The 18,915-nt window shown below is 35.6% G+C and overlaps 1 protein-coding gene across 2 annotated transcripts in view; it reads left to right on the forward strand.

Annotated features, from left to right (window-relative positions):
* LOC106469958 (SPARC-related modular calcium-binding protein 1-like) overlaps window positions 1-18,915 on the forward strand; it is a 104,244-nt gene that overhangs the window by 43,815 nt on the left and 41,514 nt on the right. For both annotated transcript variants that reach the window (XM_022398521.1, XM_022398522.1), the window contains exons 5-6: window positions 7,593-7,685; window positions 14,901-15,134. In XM_022398521.1, coding sequence (XP_022254229.1) covers window positions 7,593-7,685; window positions 14,901-15,134 — 327 coding nt within the window. The remainder of the gene's footprint in view (window positions 1-7,592; window positions 7,686-14,900; window positions 15,135-18,915) is intronic.

The following is an 18,915-nucleotide window of genomic DNA, read 5'->3' on the forward strand; positions in this document are numbered from 1 at the left end:
ATAAATATTGGAAGTAACTGTAATAAAAATGACCCATACAACAAACAGTTTTTGGCCGGGCGTGGCCAAGTGATTAACGTAGCCGAACTGTGAATCAGGGGAGTTATGACCCCTTGCAGAAAATACGTGATTCGCACTTTGGAGCCATGGGTGCACTTATAAGGGTGACGGTTCAATCCCACTATTCGACCCAACAAGAGTAACTTAAGAGTTTTCGGTGGGTGCTGTTGATAAGATGCCTTTCCTGTAGTCTATTGGTTCAAAATTATGGACGGCTATGTGCAGATAGTTCTTTGTTTAGCTTTGCAAGAAATTCTGGAACAAACAAAAAAATGATATCGAAAAAAATAAATAGTTCTTTTTAATCAATAGAATTATACCGTATAAAATATTTAAGCGTTGTTGTTAGTGGCCTTTCCTTTTTCAAATATTTTGTGGATGAAAAAGTCATAACTTATATCGATGAAGTCATACTTTATGTCGATGTAATCGAAGTTTGCCGCGATGAACTTACATAACTCTGTGCTCTTATTTACATAGCATTAGTTTAAAAGCGTGGCTAAAGCTTATCAACTACCTAACGTTACTTTACTAGGGGGGAGGGGGACTTTCCACAAACTTAGCGTTGAAAGTACATTACAAGTTCCGTAGAAAGTGGTTTGAGACCACCCACTAATGTTTCTTTTAAACGCGCAGCATGTTTCGAGCTTTCATTTACAGCAGAAACTCTACCAAAGAGCTAAGTTGTTAAAAACCTCATCTTTATGTAAACAGCTTTTGGAAACCTATTAGATTTTTATTTTGCTTCGTCATTAGCTTGTCAGCAGTTCTCAGGCAAAAAGAACCTTTTAAGGGTTTGGACTGAGACTAGACAGTTTGCAATTATCTAATATTTTTTTTCCTCTGGATCATGCATAGGGAAGGGGGCAATAAGGGGCACGAGCCCCCAATAACGCCGGAGTACTTTAGTAAAACGTTTTTCACTTACAGGGTTCGTATTCATACACACATAGAATATTCGGTTTTTGTAGGTCTGTCTTGGTGAAATAGTCAGAATTTTTGTCTTCCTACGATAATAGTGTTAATTTAAAGGACTATTTCCAAATTTTAAAATAATATTGGCTATTTCCGTTGCTTCATTAAAGTGTATTTGTGTGGAAAGACTTTCAAGAAAATGCATATTATAGAAGTTTATTTAAAGTGGCAACTTCACGTTTTTCTTTTTCTTTCGTACAAAACTTATTTTACAGAAAGAAAGACGCGAAATGATCTACTAAAACAAAGTTCTAAGTATTACTATATTGTAAAATTAAAATCTGTCTACAGAATGTAGGAAGATGAGATAAGCCTGACCAAAACGCATACTAGATAAGTCATAACTTGTTTTAACGATTAACTGAAACATCTCACGTCCAAAAGACGTTTCTAAGCAATTAATATTATTTCCAACTTTGTTCATAGGCAACATTTCACTTCCAGCAGAAGTTTTTAAGCACTTACTACGTCTCTCAATTATGTCTATAGACAACACATAGTTTCCAGCAGTTTTTAAGCAACTGCTACACCTTTCAACTTCGTTTATAGGCGACATCTTACTTCCAACAGAAAAATGTAAGCAATTGCCACGATTTTGAACTTCGTTTATGGGCAACATCTCATTTCCAACAGATATTTACGAAACGTATAAAACTACACAGGCCTGCGATGGTTTTATTGTCTTGAAATGTTTTCATGTTCTACAGTAATTCCTGTACGCTGAATCCGAAAATGATATCAATTTTTCTCAATCACATTCAGATTTTTCGCAAAACGTCATATGTACTTTTACATAAATGAATCATTTTCATTGAAATTGGGTCAGATTTTGTTATGCTTAAAATATTGACAATCACTGGCTATAGATTTCTCTAGACTAGTCGCGACGTGAGAGTCTTATCGATCGTTCTAGAACCCACGAGAAACACACCGCTAGTATACAAACGGTTAACAGGCCCATAACCTGTCATTTCTGGATAGTATTTGTTTGTGCGTGCACTTTGACGTTATTTTTTCTTTTCAATAATATTTATTCGTCGCTATGGCAACAAGAGGGTGTGTAAATGACCAAAACATATTCTGTTATATTTGTAGTAAATTTGTTGTAAAGAAAGAAAGGCAAAACTTAGGGGACCAAGACAAATCATGGGTTCCGCACAAAGTTTGCTCCGTTTGTGTCTAAGAGTTGAGACAATGGACAAAAGGTAAGAAAACGTCTTTGCCTTTTGGAAATCCAATGGTCCGGCGTGAGCCTAGAAACTACGGAGGTGACCGCTTTGTTTTTTGTTTTGTTTTTGCTCATGTAACGTGCAAGGCTACCACACTCAAAATAAGAAGGGAATTTCTTATCCGAACCTTCAATCTGCTGTAAGACCTGTTGCTCATGGACCTGATGTAACTGTACCTACTCCACCAGAGACTCTTGATACAGTTTCATCTGATTCTGAATCTGATGTCAATAGAAATGATGATAGGAATTGTTTTCAACCTGAAACGTCTGATGAACCATAACTTAATGATTTGATGAGAGATTTGGGCCTTACAAAGATTCTTCAGAGATTTAGGTGTCCAGACTTCGGGCTAAGAATTTACTTTTTCCAGGGACATCATTTTACTGGTAAAATTTTACAGAAATCGTGAGAAAGAGTTTATACCATACTTTTCGCAAGAAGGTTCACTGGTTTATTACAACAATGTTGCTGAATTAATACCAATGCTAGGAGCTGCAGGCTATGAACCAAGTGAGTGGCGATTGTTCATTGATTCCTCCAAAAGAAGTCTAAAAGGTGTTCTTCACAATAATAACATATATGCATCTGTTCTTTTTGCTCATTCGGTTCACTTGAAGGAAACGTACGAAAATCTCGAACTTCTTAATAAGGTCAAATACAAAGAACATGGTTGGCTACTTTGTGAAGACCTAAAAGTCTTTTGTATGTTGCTGGGTCAACAATCCGGTTATACAAAGTTTCCCTGTTTTTTGTGTGACTGGGACAGCAGAGCACGAAATCAGCACTGGATAAAGAAGCAATGACCATACAGAGTCAGCCTGGTACCAGATCGAAAAACACTGAACGTGAAAGTTTGGTTGACACAAGAAAAAGTCCTATTACCTCCACTTCACATAAAACTGGGCTTGATAAAGCAGTTTGTAAAGGCCTTAGACAAAGATGGCGACTGTTTCAAATATTCTCAGCTCTTTCACAAGCGAAACTTAAAGAAGGGTTTTTTGTTAGACCTCAGATTAGGAAATTGACTTCGGATGAACAATTCGAAAGGACAATGAGGAAAGTAGAAAAAAGAAGCGTAGATTGCCTTTAAAGATGTTATTGACAAATCTTTTGGAAACAACAAGGACCAAAAATTACGAAAATATTGTCAATAAAATGATCGATAAGTTCAAAGAGTTGGGTTGTAATATGAGCTTCAAAGAAGTTCATTTCTTACACTCGCATATTGACTATTTCCCTGAAAATCTCGGTGTCGTCAGCGAAAAACAAGGGGGAAAATTTCATCAAGACATCAGGGAATTGGAGAGGAGGTATCAGGGAAGGTGGAACATCAGCATGATGGCTGATTACTGCTGATCATTGAAACGAGATGCTCCAGTCGCAGTACATAAAAGAAAGACCACAACACACAGTTTTGAGACTAAAAGACGTAGATTTCACAAACAAAATCAGGATGCATGAGGATGCATATTCGTTTGACATCAATGTTCTTCCCTTTTCTTCAGTTTATATTTTTGTTAACAAACACAATATAAAAAATGTTCATTGTGACAAACGAAATACTAATCTGATCTAAGTAAGAGTTTTTTTTCTTCCCGATTTATAAAAAATCCTTACGTGATAGAAAAAAAATTAATCTAGCCTAAATTAGCGTTTTTACTGTATGTAAACGGAACACTTTAAAAACTGTAAGGACGATGATGTTTTTGATCTGCGTGACCATGGAGCAAATTATCATCCTCGCTTTCATTCTCTTTAGAGAATCAACTTTGGGTGATTATGATTTTCCGTGATCCAAGTCTTTATATATTTAATGAGCAATTTCCTTGTACAATTTCCTTCTGAAAATATATATTAAAAATGTCATTAGTTTCCTGAACTCTTTTTTTTAACTTTCAGATATAAGAATTTAATATACTGTTGCAGTCTTGTTCTTTCGTTGTCGACCTTTTTTTTAATTATCTGGTGAAAATAATTCAACGTCAAGTCTACGTAAACTATAACGAGCGAGTTTATTTCCTTGTTTAACGTTTCTACAAGCTTCAACACTTGTACACTGCCGTAAGTTATTGTAAGCCCACATTATAAATGACTTTAACTAACGTGAAACAAATAATCTTACTTGTACAAAGTAACCGTGATAGCTAACACACTGACTGATTCACTCTATTATCTTGAAACAACTCCGTATTCACCATCTCTCAACACTCCTTGTATTTATAATATAGCTTCGAATGTGCTAGAAAAAAAAACATTTGACGTCACATCCTTGGAACTTTCCAGGTGTTCTACGCCCCCTAACTAATAAACATATTACAACATGAAAATATAGCTTACGACAGTACGTGAATAATTTCTACTTAGAAGAAAGGAGAAAGCATAAAATTTAGGCTTTATATGAATTTAAAGAATTTTTAGATCTTCGAGATTTTATTGGGTAAAGTTTTAAGTAACTTTTCTTTAATATTAATATTCAACAAATGAAGACAGTTTTACAACAGCAGCCTCACTGATTTAACTTACTTTGTCCAAGTTCTATTCGTTTTTATCTGTTATATTTTCCAAACTTGTAGCCCCACAGTAATTCAGCGATAAGTCTGCATGCTTACAACATAAAAAATCGGGTTTAGATACCCATGGTGTACACAACACAAACAGCCCATTTTGTAGCCTTGCGCTTAACAACTAACCAACAAACCACCAAACTTGTATATACATACATACATATATATTTCAACAATGTATAAGAGTTATGCAACTTATTAATATCCTCGACATTCCCAGGTCTATTATGAAAATTAAAATTTCGCGTAAATGTGCAATTTAATTGATGATGGACTTCAAATTTGAACGCTTACAGAACTTTCTAAATCGACATCTTATGCTGATTTGTCTAAAAGGCCAGTTAGAGATCAGCTGTACCCATCCCTAATTTTGCACTTCTGACCAGAGAAAGCATCCACTCACTAAAAAATAAGCTTTGTTCGAATTTTTCAAGTGAATAATGGAGTTGATTGTCAGTTTCGTAACACATCCACAGCTGAAAGTAACACATCCACAGCTGAACGTAACACATCCACAGCTGAAAGTAACACATCCACAGTGCAAATCACGTTTTAATGCATCACGTCTCGAACTTTGGACTATTAGATCCACAGTTCGGCACGCTAACTACTAGGCCTTACCTGGCCCATGTGCGTAGAAAACAATTAGCCGTTCACATTCGCTAGTGGTACAGTACCACTTCACGACGAATGTACGAACACAGGTCCAGAATTCAGGTGTTCTGTACACTTTTTTTACATATGTTCAGGTACAACTTTATTTTCTGCTGTCTTTAAACAAAAACAAAAAAACTTATTATAGTCATATATTATGTCATAGCTTTTCTTTATAATATTCTGTTACCTGAATTACACAATTTTAGATTTTTCTTCAATATTCAACAAGAGAAAAAAACGTGGTTCAAAATAACAGCAAATACGGTAACTTTTCACAGAATGAAAGGAAGGAAACTATACAGTTTGTATATCATTTCTATTAAACTAAAGTCTTTTCGTGGCAAAACCTATAATTTCCGAAAATAAATTATTCAAAAACACATTCATTTGATAACTTATAGTTATCATTCGTTATTTCCTTTTAAGCGTGTTTGTAATAATTATTCTCGAAAATCAACAACACCGTATTTCACATTTACAGGTATAGTAGGGCTTCGTATTAGAGGATCTAGTAAGACGCTTCTTGGGGACGCTGTCCTTTATTTTATGTCAAAGGTTACATATGCTGTAGCGCCCAGGTAGTAGACACTGACAGTAGAGAAACGAGTTTTTTTTTGTTGTTGTTGATCTTTTTTGTTACTGTAAAAGAGCCAATGGAATAATAATCAAATGATAAGCTCGTCTGATGGTTTTAATAGCTGTTGACGCCGCTCCTGCGTAGGAGTTAAACATCGTTCACTGGACACTGTGGCGCCAGACTTCACCTGCTGCACGTGCTTTCGCCGCTTATGTTCTCTCTGAAGAGTGTTGACCCCAAAACTCTTGGCCTTCGTGCTCGTGGTGACGTTTTCATAAATCTCTTTGATTCATGGACCTGACAGGGTTTGAAAATGAGTGATTTGTGTGCTGTTTTTTTAGAACCGTGCCTATCAGTCTGGCTCGGCAGCTCGTCCCTCAATCTGTTGTTTATTGAGTTATCTTACTAGAGTTTGAGCCCTTGTCAACTTCCCTGTCATAACGTCTCGAAATATCATAACCGCAGACTTCTGACCACATTATTAGTAGTCTTGTCATTCAGTAAGTAAAGAACTGCTAGTCATGTACGCATCAAGCATCGGGTAGTCTCCCCTCTACCAAAATAAGGTATGATCTTTAAAACACCGACCTACTTAAAATTAACGTCAAAAACCTTCGAAAGCTTATTTTGTTTTCAATATTTTTGTCCGATTAAGCTATGTTAAACAAATAATGATATTTCAAATCACTGTTTATATCGATGTGTTTGTTTGCTTGTGTTTTGAATTTCGCGCAAAGCTACACGAGGGCTATCTGCGCTAGCCGTCCCTAATTTAACAGTTTAAGACTAGAGTGTAAGACATCACCACCCACCGCCAACTCTTGGGCTACTCTTTTACCAACGAAGAGTGGGATTGACCGTCACATAATAACGCCTCCATGGGTGAAAGGGCGAGCATGTTTGGTGGGACGGGGATTCGAACTCGCGACCCTCAGACTACGAGTCGAGCGCCCCCTAACCACCTGGCCATGCCGGGCCTATATATCGATGTGACATAACTATATTAGGAGAATGCATTTATCTATTCTATAATGATTTTATAATTTATTTCGATAAAAACTGCTAGTAACCGGGTTTCGACACTTGTGGTGGGCAGAGCACAAATAGCTCATTGTGTAGTTTTGTGCCTGACTACAAACAAACAATAAAAACACAAATCCTGATCTATCTACAATAATACACATACATGTATTAAATTACTCTTTAAAATTAAAAGGAGTTACTACCATAATTTAAATGCGCTAGGTGTCACTACTATTACGTACAATAAAATGGCGCGAAAGAAAGTAAAATCTGTGTTAATCATACTATTACAATGTGTTTACGAGCTCTTTAGCAGTATACTTTCCATTTAGTCGGAGCGTTCAGAAGAAGTTTCGTCATTTTCAGCAATCAAACAGAATTAACACTCTACTTGAAGATGCATTCAACTCGAACGAACATTTTTATTTCCTCCAGCGTTTATTTTTTAGTAAAAATACAGGAAATTATTTTGATGCAATGTTAGATTTTTTTCTCTTTCTTTAGGTTGCAGCAGCACTGACAAAACAACGTTTAATAATAACCTGGTGAAAATCTTCAAGTCTGAATACGAACTGTTACAGAACCCGCCTGACTTTGGTAAGTTCCCGATTTAAATGAGAAGTGGTATTTTACATTATAAATAAATATATATATGTGTGTGTGTGTGTGTGTGTGTGTTTGTACTTTTCAAAATTAAGTAAAATCTGATAATAATCACATTGACATTTTTGATGGTAGTTACTAGCCTACTGGTTCTGTTCCTTCATGACTCTGACACTAGAGAGAAACTGATAATGAGACACGTTGACATTTTTGATGGTAGTTACTAGCTTACTGGTTCTGTTCCTTCATGACTCTGACACTAGAGAGAAACTGATAATGAGACACGTTGACATTTTTGATGGTAGTTACTAGCTTACTGGTTCTGTTTCTTCATGACTCTGACACTAGAGAGAAACTGATAATGAGACACGTTGACATTATTGATGGTAGTTACTAGCTTACTGGTTCTGTTCCTTCATGACTCTGACACTAGAGAGAAACTGATAATGAGACACGTTGACATTTTTTTATGGTAGTTACTAGCTGTATTGGTTCTGTTCCTTTAGTATCCTCAGAAGTGACGTACCCATTAAGCAGAATACGCTGCATAATTAATAGTAATAAAAAATATATAAAAACAAAAGAAAAGAAAATGTAAAGTGATCTCACTCAACTTTCTTTTGATAAAGATGAATGTTATTCGAGCGTAAATCCCTGGATTTTCAGGCCGTCTTCGTCCTCTTGATATCTCAAACCCTCCGTTGCGTGTATATTTTAAAATATTAGTGGTGCCGCTAGTCTTGATCCCAAAACTCAGGTTTTTAGGCGCTTGCACAGTTTGGTTTTGCTCGGAGGAATGGGATGGGGGGGGGGGGCTGTACCAAACTTATATTTTTGTAAAGTTTTAAGTTTTATGTTAAATTAATGCATTGTTTCGACCATGTTACGCTGTCATGTATTTTTACTTTATGTCAGAGGTTTTGACTGTTCGTATTTGTGAATATTGTTTCTTTTCGTAAATTACACTGGTTACCTAAATCTGGGACCAATAAAAGGTGCACACTAACGTTAGAAAAAGAAAAGAAAATTATTAAATGCCGAGTATCTTAATCGTACAAGAGTTGTTTATGACGTCTTCCTTTTTTTATTCTTAGTAAAGAAAGCTGGCCTTGCATTGCGCATGAATCACGTGATTGTTACATTCCTGCCAGACCAGTGGTGAAGGTTTATCCCTATGTCTTAATGAAGTGGAACCTCAAATTCTTGTGCCTTATCAATAAAATTAGTTGAACCTTTTGTGGGTAAATAAAATTACAATGGTGTATCAGAAAACATTTACACGCATCAGTGTATGTTGATCTTTTTTATTACTTACTCATTTGTCCCGATACTGTGTACCTACGCGCCAATCGCCTCGTTTGGAATGCGAAGGTCGGTCGGCTGGAACCAAAGCGACCTCCTGTGGGAAAAAAAAACGAGACCGGTTAAACACAGAAGGAGAGCTAAGGACGTGACGGGCAAAGTCCAGGTCGGGGCCATCCAACAAAACCCCCAGATGAGGCAAGAGTTACGTGACCCAAGAACATCTCGTGATCAGATCAATGTGACAATCAATCGTAGGCTTAGGTTTCTTCGCAATTGTGACTTGTAGATGGAATTTGATCAGAGCGCTTTACCTTGGGAGTAGAAAAAAAACAAAAAACATAGGACAAATACATAAAAGCTTTGTGCTGTCTAATAACAAACACTCTTGTGGGTTTAGTAATTTGATCGAATGTTCAGCACTGCTTTCTTCCTTACAAAATTAAACAATGACGTAACCAACTTAGTTATACCAGGAGATAGCCAATACTAACTGTTTCGTGAGCTTATACGTTTGTACAGGATACAATTGTTATACATGCCGACATAATACCTGAACACGATACTGTGTTGTTACACATGCCGACATAATATGTGTACAGAATACTGTGTTGTTATACATGCCGGCATAATATCTGTATACGATACTGTGTTGTTATACATGCCGACATAATACCTGTACACGATACTGTGTTGTTACACATGCCGACATAATATCTGTACAGAATACTGTGTTGTTATACATACCGGCATAATATCTGTATAGAATACTGTGTTGTTATACATGCCGGCATAATATCTGTATACGATACTGTGTTGTTATACATGCCGACATAATACCTGAACACGATACCGTGTTGTTACACATGCCGATATAATATCTGTACAGAATACTGTGTTGTTATACATTCCGGCATAATATCTGTATAGAATACTGTGTTGTTATACATTCCGGCATAATATCTGTATACGATACTGTGTTGTTATACATGCCGATATAATATCTGTATACGATACTGTGTTGTTATACATGCCGATATAATATCTGTATACGATACTGTGTTGTTATACATGCCGATATAATATTTGTATACGATACCGTGTTGTTATACATGCTGATATAATATCTGTACAGGATACTGTGTTGTTATAAATTACAGCATAATATTTTTACAGGTATTATACCGTGTTGTTATAGATGCCGGCATAATATCTGTATACGATACTGTGTTGTTATACATGCCGGCATAATATCTGTACAGGATACTGCGTTATCATACATACTTACATAATATTTGTACAGGATACCGTGTTGTTATACATGCCAGTAGAATACCTGTATACGATACTGCGTTACCCTACATACTGACATCAGTCATGAGTGAGAAGTGGAGAGTGTTTAGTGTCACTACTTCGTTCTTTTTCTTCTTCTTTATCCTCATCACAATTTGATTATGGGACAGATTTTCAATAAGACAACATGAAACACTTTCCATCACATGAATAGAATCTATTTCGGATAAAAAAAGCATCTAATGTTCGAAATGGTGTTTACTGGACATTAGATCCAATCTATTACAAGTACAATACAGATAAATTGAATATTTTGACAAGGGTCACCTACATACCAGACAAGGCTGTTAAGTCGATCTTTCTTTTTCTTTTAATATTTTCTTTAACCAACTACAAATTTAAGTATTTTACCGATGTATTTGTAGGTAATAAATAAGTAAAACATTTATGCATAATAAGTAAAATCTAATTCCAGTCAGATTTTTCTGTACTTTCTAATCACCAATTCCTTGTTATCTTATGTAGACTGTCCATGTTGTTTATAAGTGAACTGCTCTCCATCGTATCCATGTTGATCTTCAATAACATAGTTTTAAGCAACAACCTAGCTGTTCACTCTCATCCAGGCTCTGTAAATAGCTGAATATTAATCAAATTCTTTAACTAAGTGGGTCAAGACTTAAACGTTTCGTTTTGATGGCTTCTCCGTTTGGTTATTTGAAGAGGCCATTGACATTTATTGGATGATTGAACATTGAAATGCTATATACACAGTATTAATGTTTAACCAATAGAATTCGACGTTTACTTGTTTCGGTAGTTATTTATTTCACTATGAAGGATGTTGCATTTGTGGCTCTGAATAGTTTTAGCTTATTACACTACACATGAATACTGTCGTGACATGAAGGATGTTGTATGTGTGGCCCTTTCAGCACTTTCAAAAGATTAATGTTTTACACTATTACCAAAGATCTTGCTTGGTAAAATACTTCAGAAGGATGGAGCTTTAGTTATTTTGATGTATTGTTGTAGCAACATTCACACGTCATGTGTTGTTCTGATCGACAATCGTGTGCAAGGCGGACCAAGATAAAATATTGGTGTTGAATGACATTTTATGTGACACATGAGCTAAACGGCCAGGTCAGTGACCCCAAGGTTCGACCAAGAGGGAGTGAAGTATTATTACTGAACACTTTATGTGACACATGTGCTAAACAGCCAGGCCATATGACCCCAAGGTTCGATCAAGAGGAAGTGAAGTATTATTACTGAACACTTTATGTGACACATGAGCTAAATGGCTAGGCCAGTAATAATACTTCACTTCCTCTTGGTTGAACCTTGGGGTCATATGGCCTGGTCGTTTAGCTCATGTGTCGCATAAGGTGTCGTTTAGTAATAACACTTCACTTCCTCCGTGTTGAACCTTGGAGTCATATAAACGACACCTTATGCGATACAAAGGATAAATGTTAGGTCAAAGACCAACCAAGAGGAAGTATTATTACTGTACGACACGTGGGCTAAAAGGGCCAGGTTGAAGTTCCTGAGGTTCAAACAAAATAAAATATTATTACTGTACGGCACCTTTTGTGACACATGGGATAAACGACCCCATCAAAGACTCCAAGGTTTAACTACGAGGAAGTTTTATTTGGATACTAATGACTACTTGTTGAGTATAGTTAGGAAAGAGGTGAACATGTCAGTGTTTGTAATGTTACATTTCATTCTACACGTACGTAAACACACAGCCCTAATCAGAAGCGTAAAAGAAACTTTCCATCTTAAATTTTTTAGTCCACCCTGTATTCCTTGGCACATCCATACTTGGGAGTTGTAATGTACGTGTCCAGTAATGTTGCATACACAAATCGTGTATTATTTTTAAAGTGACAAACAGGAACTGCGAATTTTTAGCGACACCTTTCGAGTTTCTTATTTTTCTAATATTTTGTAAACAACTCTTTGTTTTCTGGAAGCTAGTTTTGTCAATTTTCAGCGTTTTAGTTATCTTACGTGTGAGTTAACAATCTTCTGCCATTTCTTGATGTTTACCAAAGGACTAACGCTTTATTTTTCTCTATACATTGTTTCGAATACAATCAAGATAAAAAAAAAATATCTACAGATTCTGATTGTTTAAAATCATTGCGAAATCACCCTGTGTTGCTTAACACAGAAACTCGTTTACAACAAGAAAAACTTTCGTGATGATTGGACTTGGCTTTTTTTTTTATCTTCTAACTCATGCTTGATTCATTCTTTTTCCTCTGATTTAACTCACACGAAAACATGACATGAATTATAAGTTTGCATGCAATGTTATACATGCCTTTAATTACAAATACGATCTTCTCGAGCGTAATAAAAATATATAGATTTTCAAAGCACCTCCACGTTCGTATCTTTTTATTTATATTTTTGATTTCGGTAAGTTGGTAGCGCTTTCGCAGCTTTAACACTGCTCTTCAGCCAACTTAATTAAAACCAATACATAATTTTTAACAAAGTCGAAAAACATGAAACATATTATTGGTAAAAAAACGCTTCCAACCTGCCGAAATCAAAAATAAAAATATATGATATTTCGAATCTGGTGGTGCTTTGAATATTTATATGCATACACGTTTCTTCTGTAACTTTAAGAATAGGTAAACAAGTAACACGGAAACGTCGGTTTATTTTGCTGTTGTTCAGAATTTCTTGTACATACTGGAGAGATGTTATTGGATTAATTTACAATGAAATAAGTTTTCCTTGTTCTGAGTCTGAATGGTTTGTTCTAAATATATGTAATCCAAGTGACTAATGTGTTGTTTTAACACTGAGAGATTGGAAACAAATGACTCAAGTAATTTGTTTTTAACTTGTTTTTTTCCAGTAACTCTTTGTTAAAAATTTTTTCTGGACAACATGGTATTGTTTACTGAACCTTAAGTTGATGTTGGACATTTTAAATGCAATTTTTAAACAAAGAGTTACCGTAAAAAACAAGTTAAAAGACAAATTGCTTGAGTTATTTGTTTCCAACCTCTCAGTGCTAAAACAATGTATTAGTTACATGGATTACGTATATCTAAAATAAACCATGGAGGGATTTAGAAAGTTTGGAAAGAAAGTTAGAGAGAAAAAAAGAACGACCTTACACTTCAGATAATAATAAAGATTAGGCTTAAACAAAAAGTTTTTTATATTGTGATAGGAGAGAAAAGGCTTTTTTTCTCTAATCCTATTTCCAAAAAGTCGGTTTATTGTATTTAAATACTAACATTAGTTTCTCGACTCATCCATGTGGATGCAATCAGTGGCGCCCCCTATAAAATTTTCTCAGTATTTTAGTGTAACCTGCCCTGACTTCCTGAATTGAGACTCATCATAGTTACTTCTTTGTAATTTTTCAGTTTCATCATAAAAAGTTTGACGAACATTCTAGTTACTCCTGACGGTTCATCGTTAAATATAGTAGTTGTTGCATGAAGTCATCCATTTCATAAAACTGAACCACGAAAACGTAGGAAAGCTGATATTTCGTAGGGTATGTGCGACATATTCTGAAAAAACAGTCGTTTGTTCCAGCTAATTTTCTGTGCTTAATATGACACATGGGATCATTTACCAGGAAACAAAAAATATTTTTATTTTATGGTAACAAAAATATGTATTTCATTTTTTTTGGTCCTAGTCCATTGGTTGTTGGCTAAACTAGGACTTTAACGTCTAAGGTTTGGCTCTATTTTCCCGTATAAATATTGGATTGGGGTCTACCCACTACTTATTCTTGTTCCAATAAGTTAATCTGTTTGTTATTTGTAAGAAAGAGGTGTTGAATTTTCTGTTCATAGTGTCGGTTAAAGAATTTTAGGGCTCTGTGTGTTATGCCCCCCCCACCACCACCACCAAACTAGACAGAATATATTACTATAGATATCACAAGATCTCCCTATGTTATTATTCTTATTATTATCAATAAAAGTGATAAATATTTTGTGTTCATATTCTGCTAAGCTAGTGTTAAAGATAATAAATTTTAAAATTCCTTGTTCTCGCCCCGTTGAGGTAGTAGGCATACGGAGAAACCGCTACAGTTATTGTAAAATGTGAAAGAGTTTTATGTGTATTGTTAACTTGTGCTGGTTTCGTTGAGGTATTATTTTTACCCGGTGGTTGGAGCTAGGAATCTGTGTAAGTATTGTAGTACATCAAGTGGTTAATCCTAGCGTATTGATAAGCATTAGGAGAATTATATGTATCCAAAGGACGCGAGAACTAGGCCTATCAGAGCGGTTAAAAACCGGTCTTTCAACGAGAGGGCCAGGCTTATCAGGCTATTTGAAACCGGTACAAAGAGAGACTAGCCCAATCGCAGCCGTTTGGAACTGGTACTGTAAGCTAACTGGACAGTATTGCAAAGCTCCATTGTCTCGCCAGCTTATGCGCTTTACATATGATATGATGGGGTGGCTTAAATATCCCGCAAAAACACAACTCAAAATCTTAACAAAATAAATTATAAGGATCTACACTCTCTTACAACATTAAACATATGTCAATTTATTAAAATTTTTCACGTGTACCCTTTTAGTTTTAAATTATCAATTGTTTCAGGGCTACCCGCAAACCAAGAGACCCAAAGGGTCATTAGGTGGAAGTTTGACCAACTGGATACAGACAAAGATAATGTGCTGAGAAGGAGAGAAGTTCGAGGTCTTCGTAGGATGGCGAAGAAAACCATAGAACCGCATCATTGTGCCAAAAAATTTGTCAGACATTGTGATTTTGACAACGATAAAAAAATTTCTCAAGCAGAATGGTCAAAATGTCTCCTGACGGACATAAGTAGTAAGTCTTCCAACTTCGTTATTCTTTTTTGCACAAACTATGTTAGAGTAGAACCGCTAAAAAATAACAACAACATATTCTCCTCGTAGGAAGTTAAACCACATATCTTGTTGTTGGGTTTTAATAACAACCACTAGAAACTGGGTTTCGATACCCGTGGTGAGCAGAGCACGGATAGCCCTTTGTGTAGCTTTGTGCTTAACCACAAACAACAACTTTAATAACAACATCAATAAGTAAAAATGTTGAATTTCTTTCACCTGTTCACATCTGTATCAAAATTTAGGATTAAGAAAAAGGCACAAGAAACCACAAGAACAATACATCTACAAACTGGTTACCACTCTTAAATACCAATATCTGTCCTTCAACTGAACTTTAGGTAAAACATTTTATTCAAAAAAAAATGAATGGCTAATATGCTTTTTAGTAATTTCTACGTCATTTATCAAATTCGGTGTTCCAGTGTTGAAATGTTAAAATATAAATAGCACCTAGTCTAACGCGAGAATAAAAATTTACTTTGCGCAAAAAAAAGTGAAAAACTTATCTGAAGTTTTCATCGTCTTAACTTTCTCAGGTATAAAATTCTTTGAATTATATGTTCGTAACTATTCGGTTTTCACTATTTGCAGTTACAAAAAACTCATCACGGGCTGGTGATTAGAGCGCTCGACTCGCAATCTAAGGGTCGCGGGTTCGAATCCCCGTCACGCCTACTATTCGTTGGTAAAAGAGTAGCCCAGGATTTGCTGCTAAATTAGGGACGGTTAGTGGAGCCCTCGTGTATCTTTGCGCAAAATTAAAATCATTCACCAGCGGCATCTGATAGCTCATCGGTTAAGCTTAAGGGCTTATATTACTAAAATTCGAGATTAGATTCCTACGGTGAGCACAACGCAGATAGCATTACGCTTAACAACAAAACAAATATATGGATCATCAGATAAAAGCTACCGTTCAGTATATAGAGAAAGTTAGATTGTCCAACGGCTTTCCATCTATCATCTTTCCCCTTGAATAACGTCTGCCATTAATTAGTTTTATTTTGATAATTATAAACTCAAGAGTCATGTTTACGTAAGTAAGCAAACTTTTATGTATTACTTACTGTTCGTCATAATCTAAGATACATCAACTTTTCTCTGATTGGCAGCTGTAAAGATTTTAATCTTTTTCTTAGGCTTGTTAATAAAACACTTTATAATTAATTATGAGATATTCTGGGTATCTTCTAATGGACCCTTAAACGACCGATAAAGTTTAAAAAATTAAATGATCGATAAATGAATAATCGGCAGTATTCTGTAAGCTTTTCATAGTAATACATCTTCTCTGATTGGTGCTATCCTTGACGTATGTGGTTTATCTTCTTTTGGATTTATGGTAACTCTAAACACTGAGCTAAAAGTGCCTCATTATGGAAAATAATGTAGTAATTATACACTGTATTTATTTGGAACCAAAATAGTAAACACGTACGTCAGGTATTTTTTGATTTTGTCTACCGATGGGTAAGCGGTAATTTTTAGGGACTTACAACGCTAACATTTGTGGTTCGATTTCCTTAGGTGGGCAGAGTACAGACAGCTCCTTTTATAGCTTTACACGACACCATCACCACCGACAACAGTTTTAAGCATATTTTATATGTCACATCTATATGCCCCCTATATCTCGATTTCTTAGTGAAATTATCTCTAAATGTTTTCTTATCTTGAAAAAGAACAAAAAACTTTTACTGTTTCGATCAAAAGTCTGAGTCCAAGATATAGCTTGAAAAAGAATAGTGTTGTTTTGGTTAACGTGTTATAGTTATATTCAGTGTTACTTTACTAGACATAAAAAGCTCATCTTGAAACAAAACAAATTGAATATTCAGTATTTGATAGGGGCCCCTTTAACCCTAGCTTTATGACGACATTGATCGGGCATGCATGTTATCAATTTTTTAGGACCATCAACTGATATTTCTTTCAATCATTATTATTATTGCTTTCCAAATATAAGATAGAGAAGATGGCTTCTTTTTTGCAACACTAATTTTTCAACTGGTGTCACAAATTATAAATTGGATTAGCATCGAGACTTTGGACTGTCCATTTCTTAGCTCGTATGTCATCAGTTATTTCCATTCTCCTCCAAATACCACTTATTCCGCCCTGGCTTCCACTTTTTTTTTAACTGGGTGGGGACAATGAGACATATAACGGGGCCAAATATAACTAGATTAATGGACTGCATTATCTTGGGGAAGTCAACTTCACCCCACCCCTGCTAGCACCGTCCCTGCTCTTATTTAGCAAGGCAGTATGTTCTGGATTATTATCCTGCTGAAATTCTCAACTATGACCAATTAAACCTGATCCACTGAGTACTGCGTAATTTACAAGGAAGATATGACACTATACTTCCACTTCATAATATCATCAAGTTCAACGATATCCTCCGCTCCTGCGCGACAGAACAATACACGTTGCACTTTTTTGCTTACACTTCTCATGGTCGCGTCTTTGTAAAATAAATGTAGTACAGAGTTTCTTAAAAGCTTAATATTGATTTCGTCCGTCCATACTGTCCCACTTTTTCTGTTAATCCTTAGAGGTTTGAACGCTTGAACATGGTTTTAGTTTAAAAAACAACAACAAGAGGGAATTCTGAACAGCCATGGCTGTAATGAGATCTTAAATCGGTCATGAGATGGATCTATGAGCTAAATGTTTGTACTTGAAACAAACACACACAAAAACAACACCTCGGAGCCGTTCTATGAGCCGTTATGCAGCGGCTCAAAATTAATGCAGACTAGCTTGTTACAGCCACGTTTGAACTGTTCTAGGTAATGCTGATTCGAACTTTATGCATATCCTGTATTGATGCTGCAGTTAGTTCTGAGAATGGTTTGAACCGATTTGGTTTTGAAAATCTTCGAATCGCACAATTCTCTTGTCTGAACGTTACTGTTTTGTGTGTGTTTTCTTTTTCTCAGTTTTTAACATGTTGAAACTTGAGAAGCCTTTGGATGATGTTAATGTCTTACTTACTTATTTGTCATTGGCTTCAATTAGCCCAATTGAAACAAGAGTGTTGGTGTAATAAATATCATTGTGTAAACGTCTATCATTGGTTGTTGTTTGTTATTAAGCACAAAGCTACACAAAGGGACATCTGTGCTCTGCCCACCATGGGTATTGAACCTCGGTTTCTAGCAGTAGAAGTCCGCAGACATACCGCTGTGCCACTGGGTGGCTCTATCATTGAAGCAGGCTAACTCAATCCATATTTCATAGTGTCCAGTATTTGATGTGTAGTTATGTCTTAATGTATTTTGTGAAATGAATAATAGCTTTTATTACAAAACAATATTTGAATGTATCATAAAGGGAAAGAGTGCACAACTACGAAACAATATTTGAATGTACCATAAAGGGAAAAAGTATACAACTACGAAACAATATTTGAATGTACCATAAAGGGAAAGAGTGTACAACTTCAAAACAATATCTGAATGTACCATAAAGGGAAAGAGTGTACAACTACGAAACAATATTTGAATGTACCATAAAGGGAAAGAGTGCACAACTACGAAACAATATTTGAATGTACCATAAAGGGAAAGAGTGTACAACTACGAAACAATATTTGAATGTACCATAAAGGGAAAGAGTGTATAATTACAAACAATATCTGAATGTACCATAAAGGGAAGAGTGTATAATTACAAAACAATATTTGAATGTACCATAAAGGGAAAGAGTGTACAACTCAAAAAATATTTGAA

The sequence above is a fragment of the Limulus polyphemus genome, unplaced genomic scaffold (genome assembly GCF_000517525.1).
Source record: "Limulus polyphemus unplaced genomic scaffold, Limulus_polyphemus-2.1.2 Scaffold3742, whole genome shotgun sequence".
Lineage (NCBI taxonomy): Eukaryota > Metazoa > Arthropoda > Merostomata > Xiphosura > Limulidae > Limulus > Limulus polyphemus.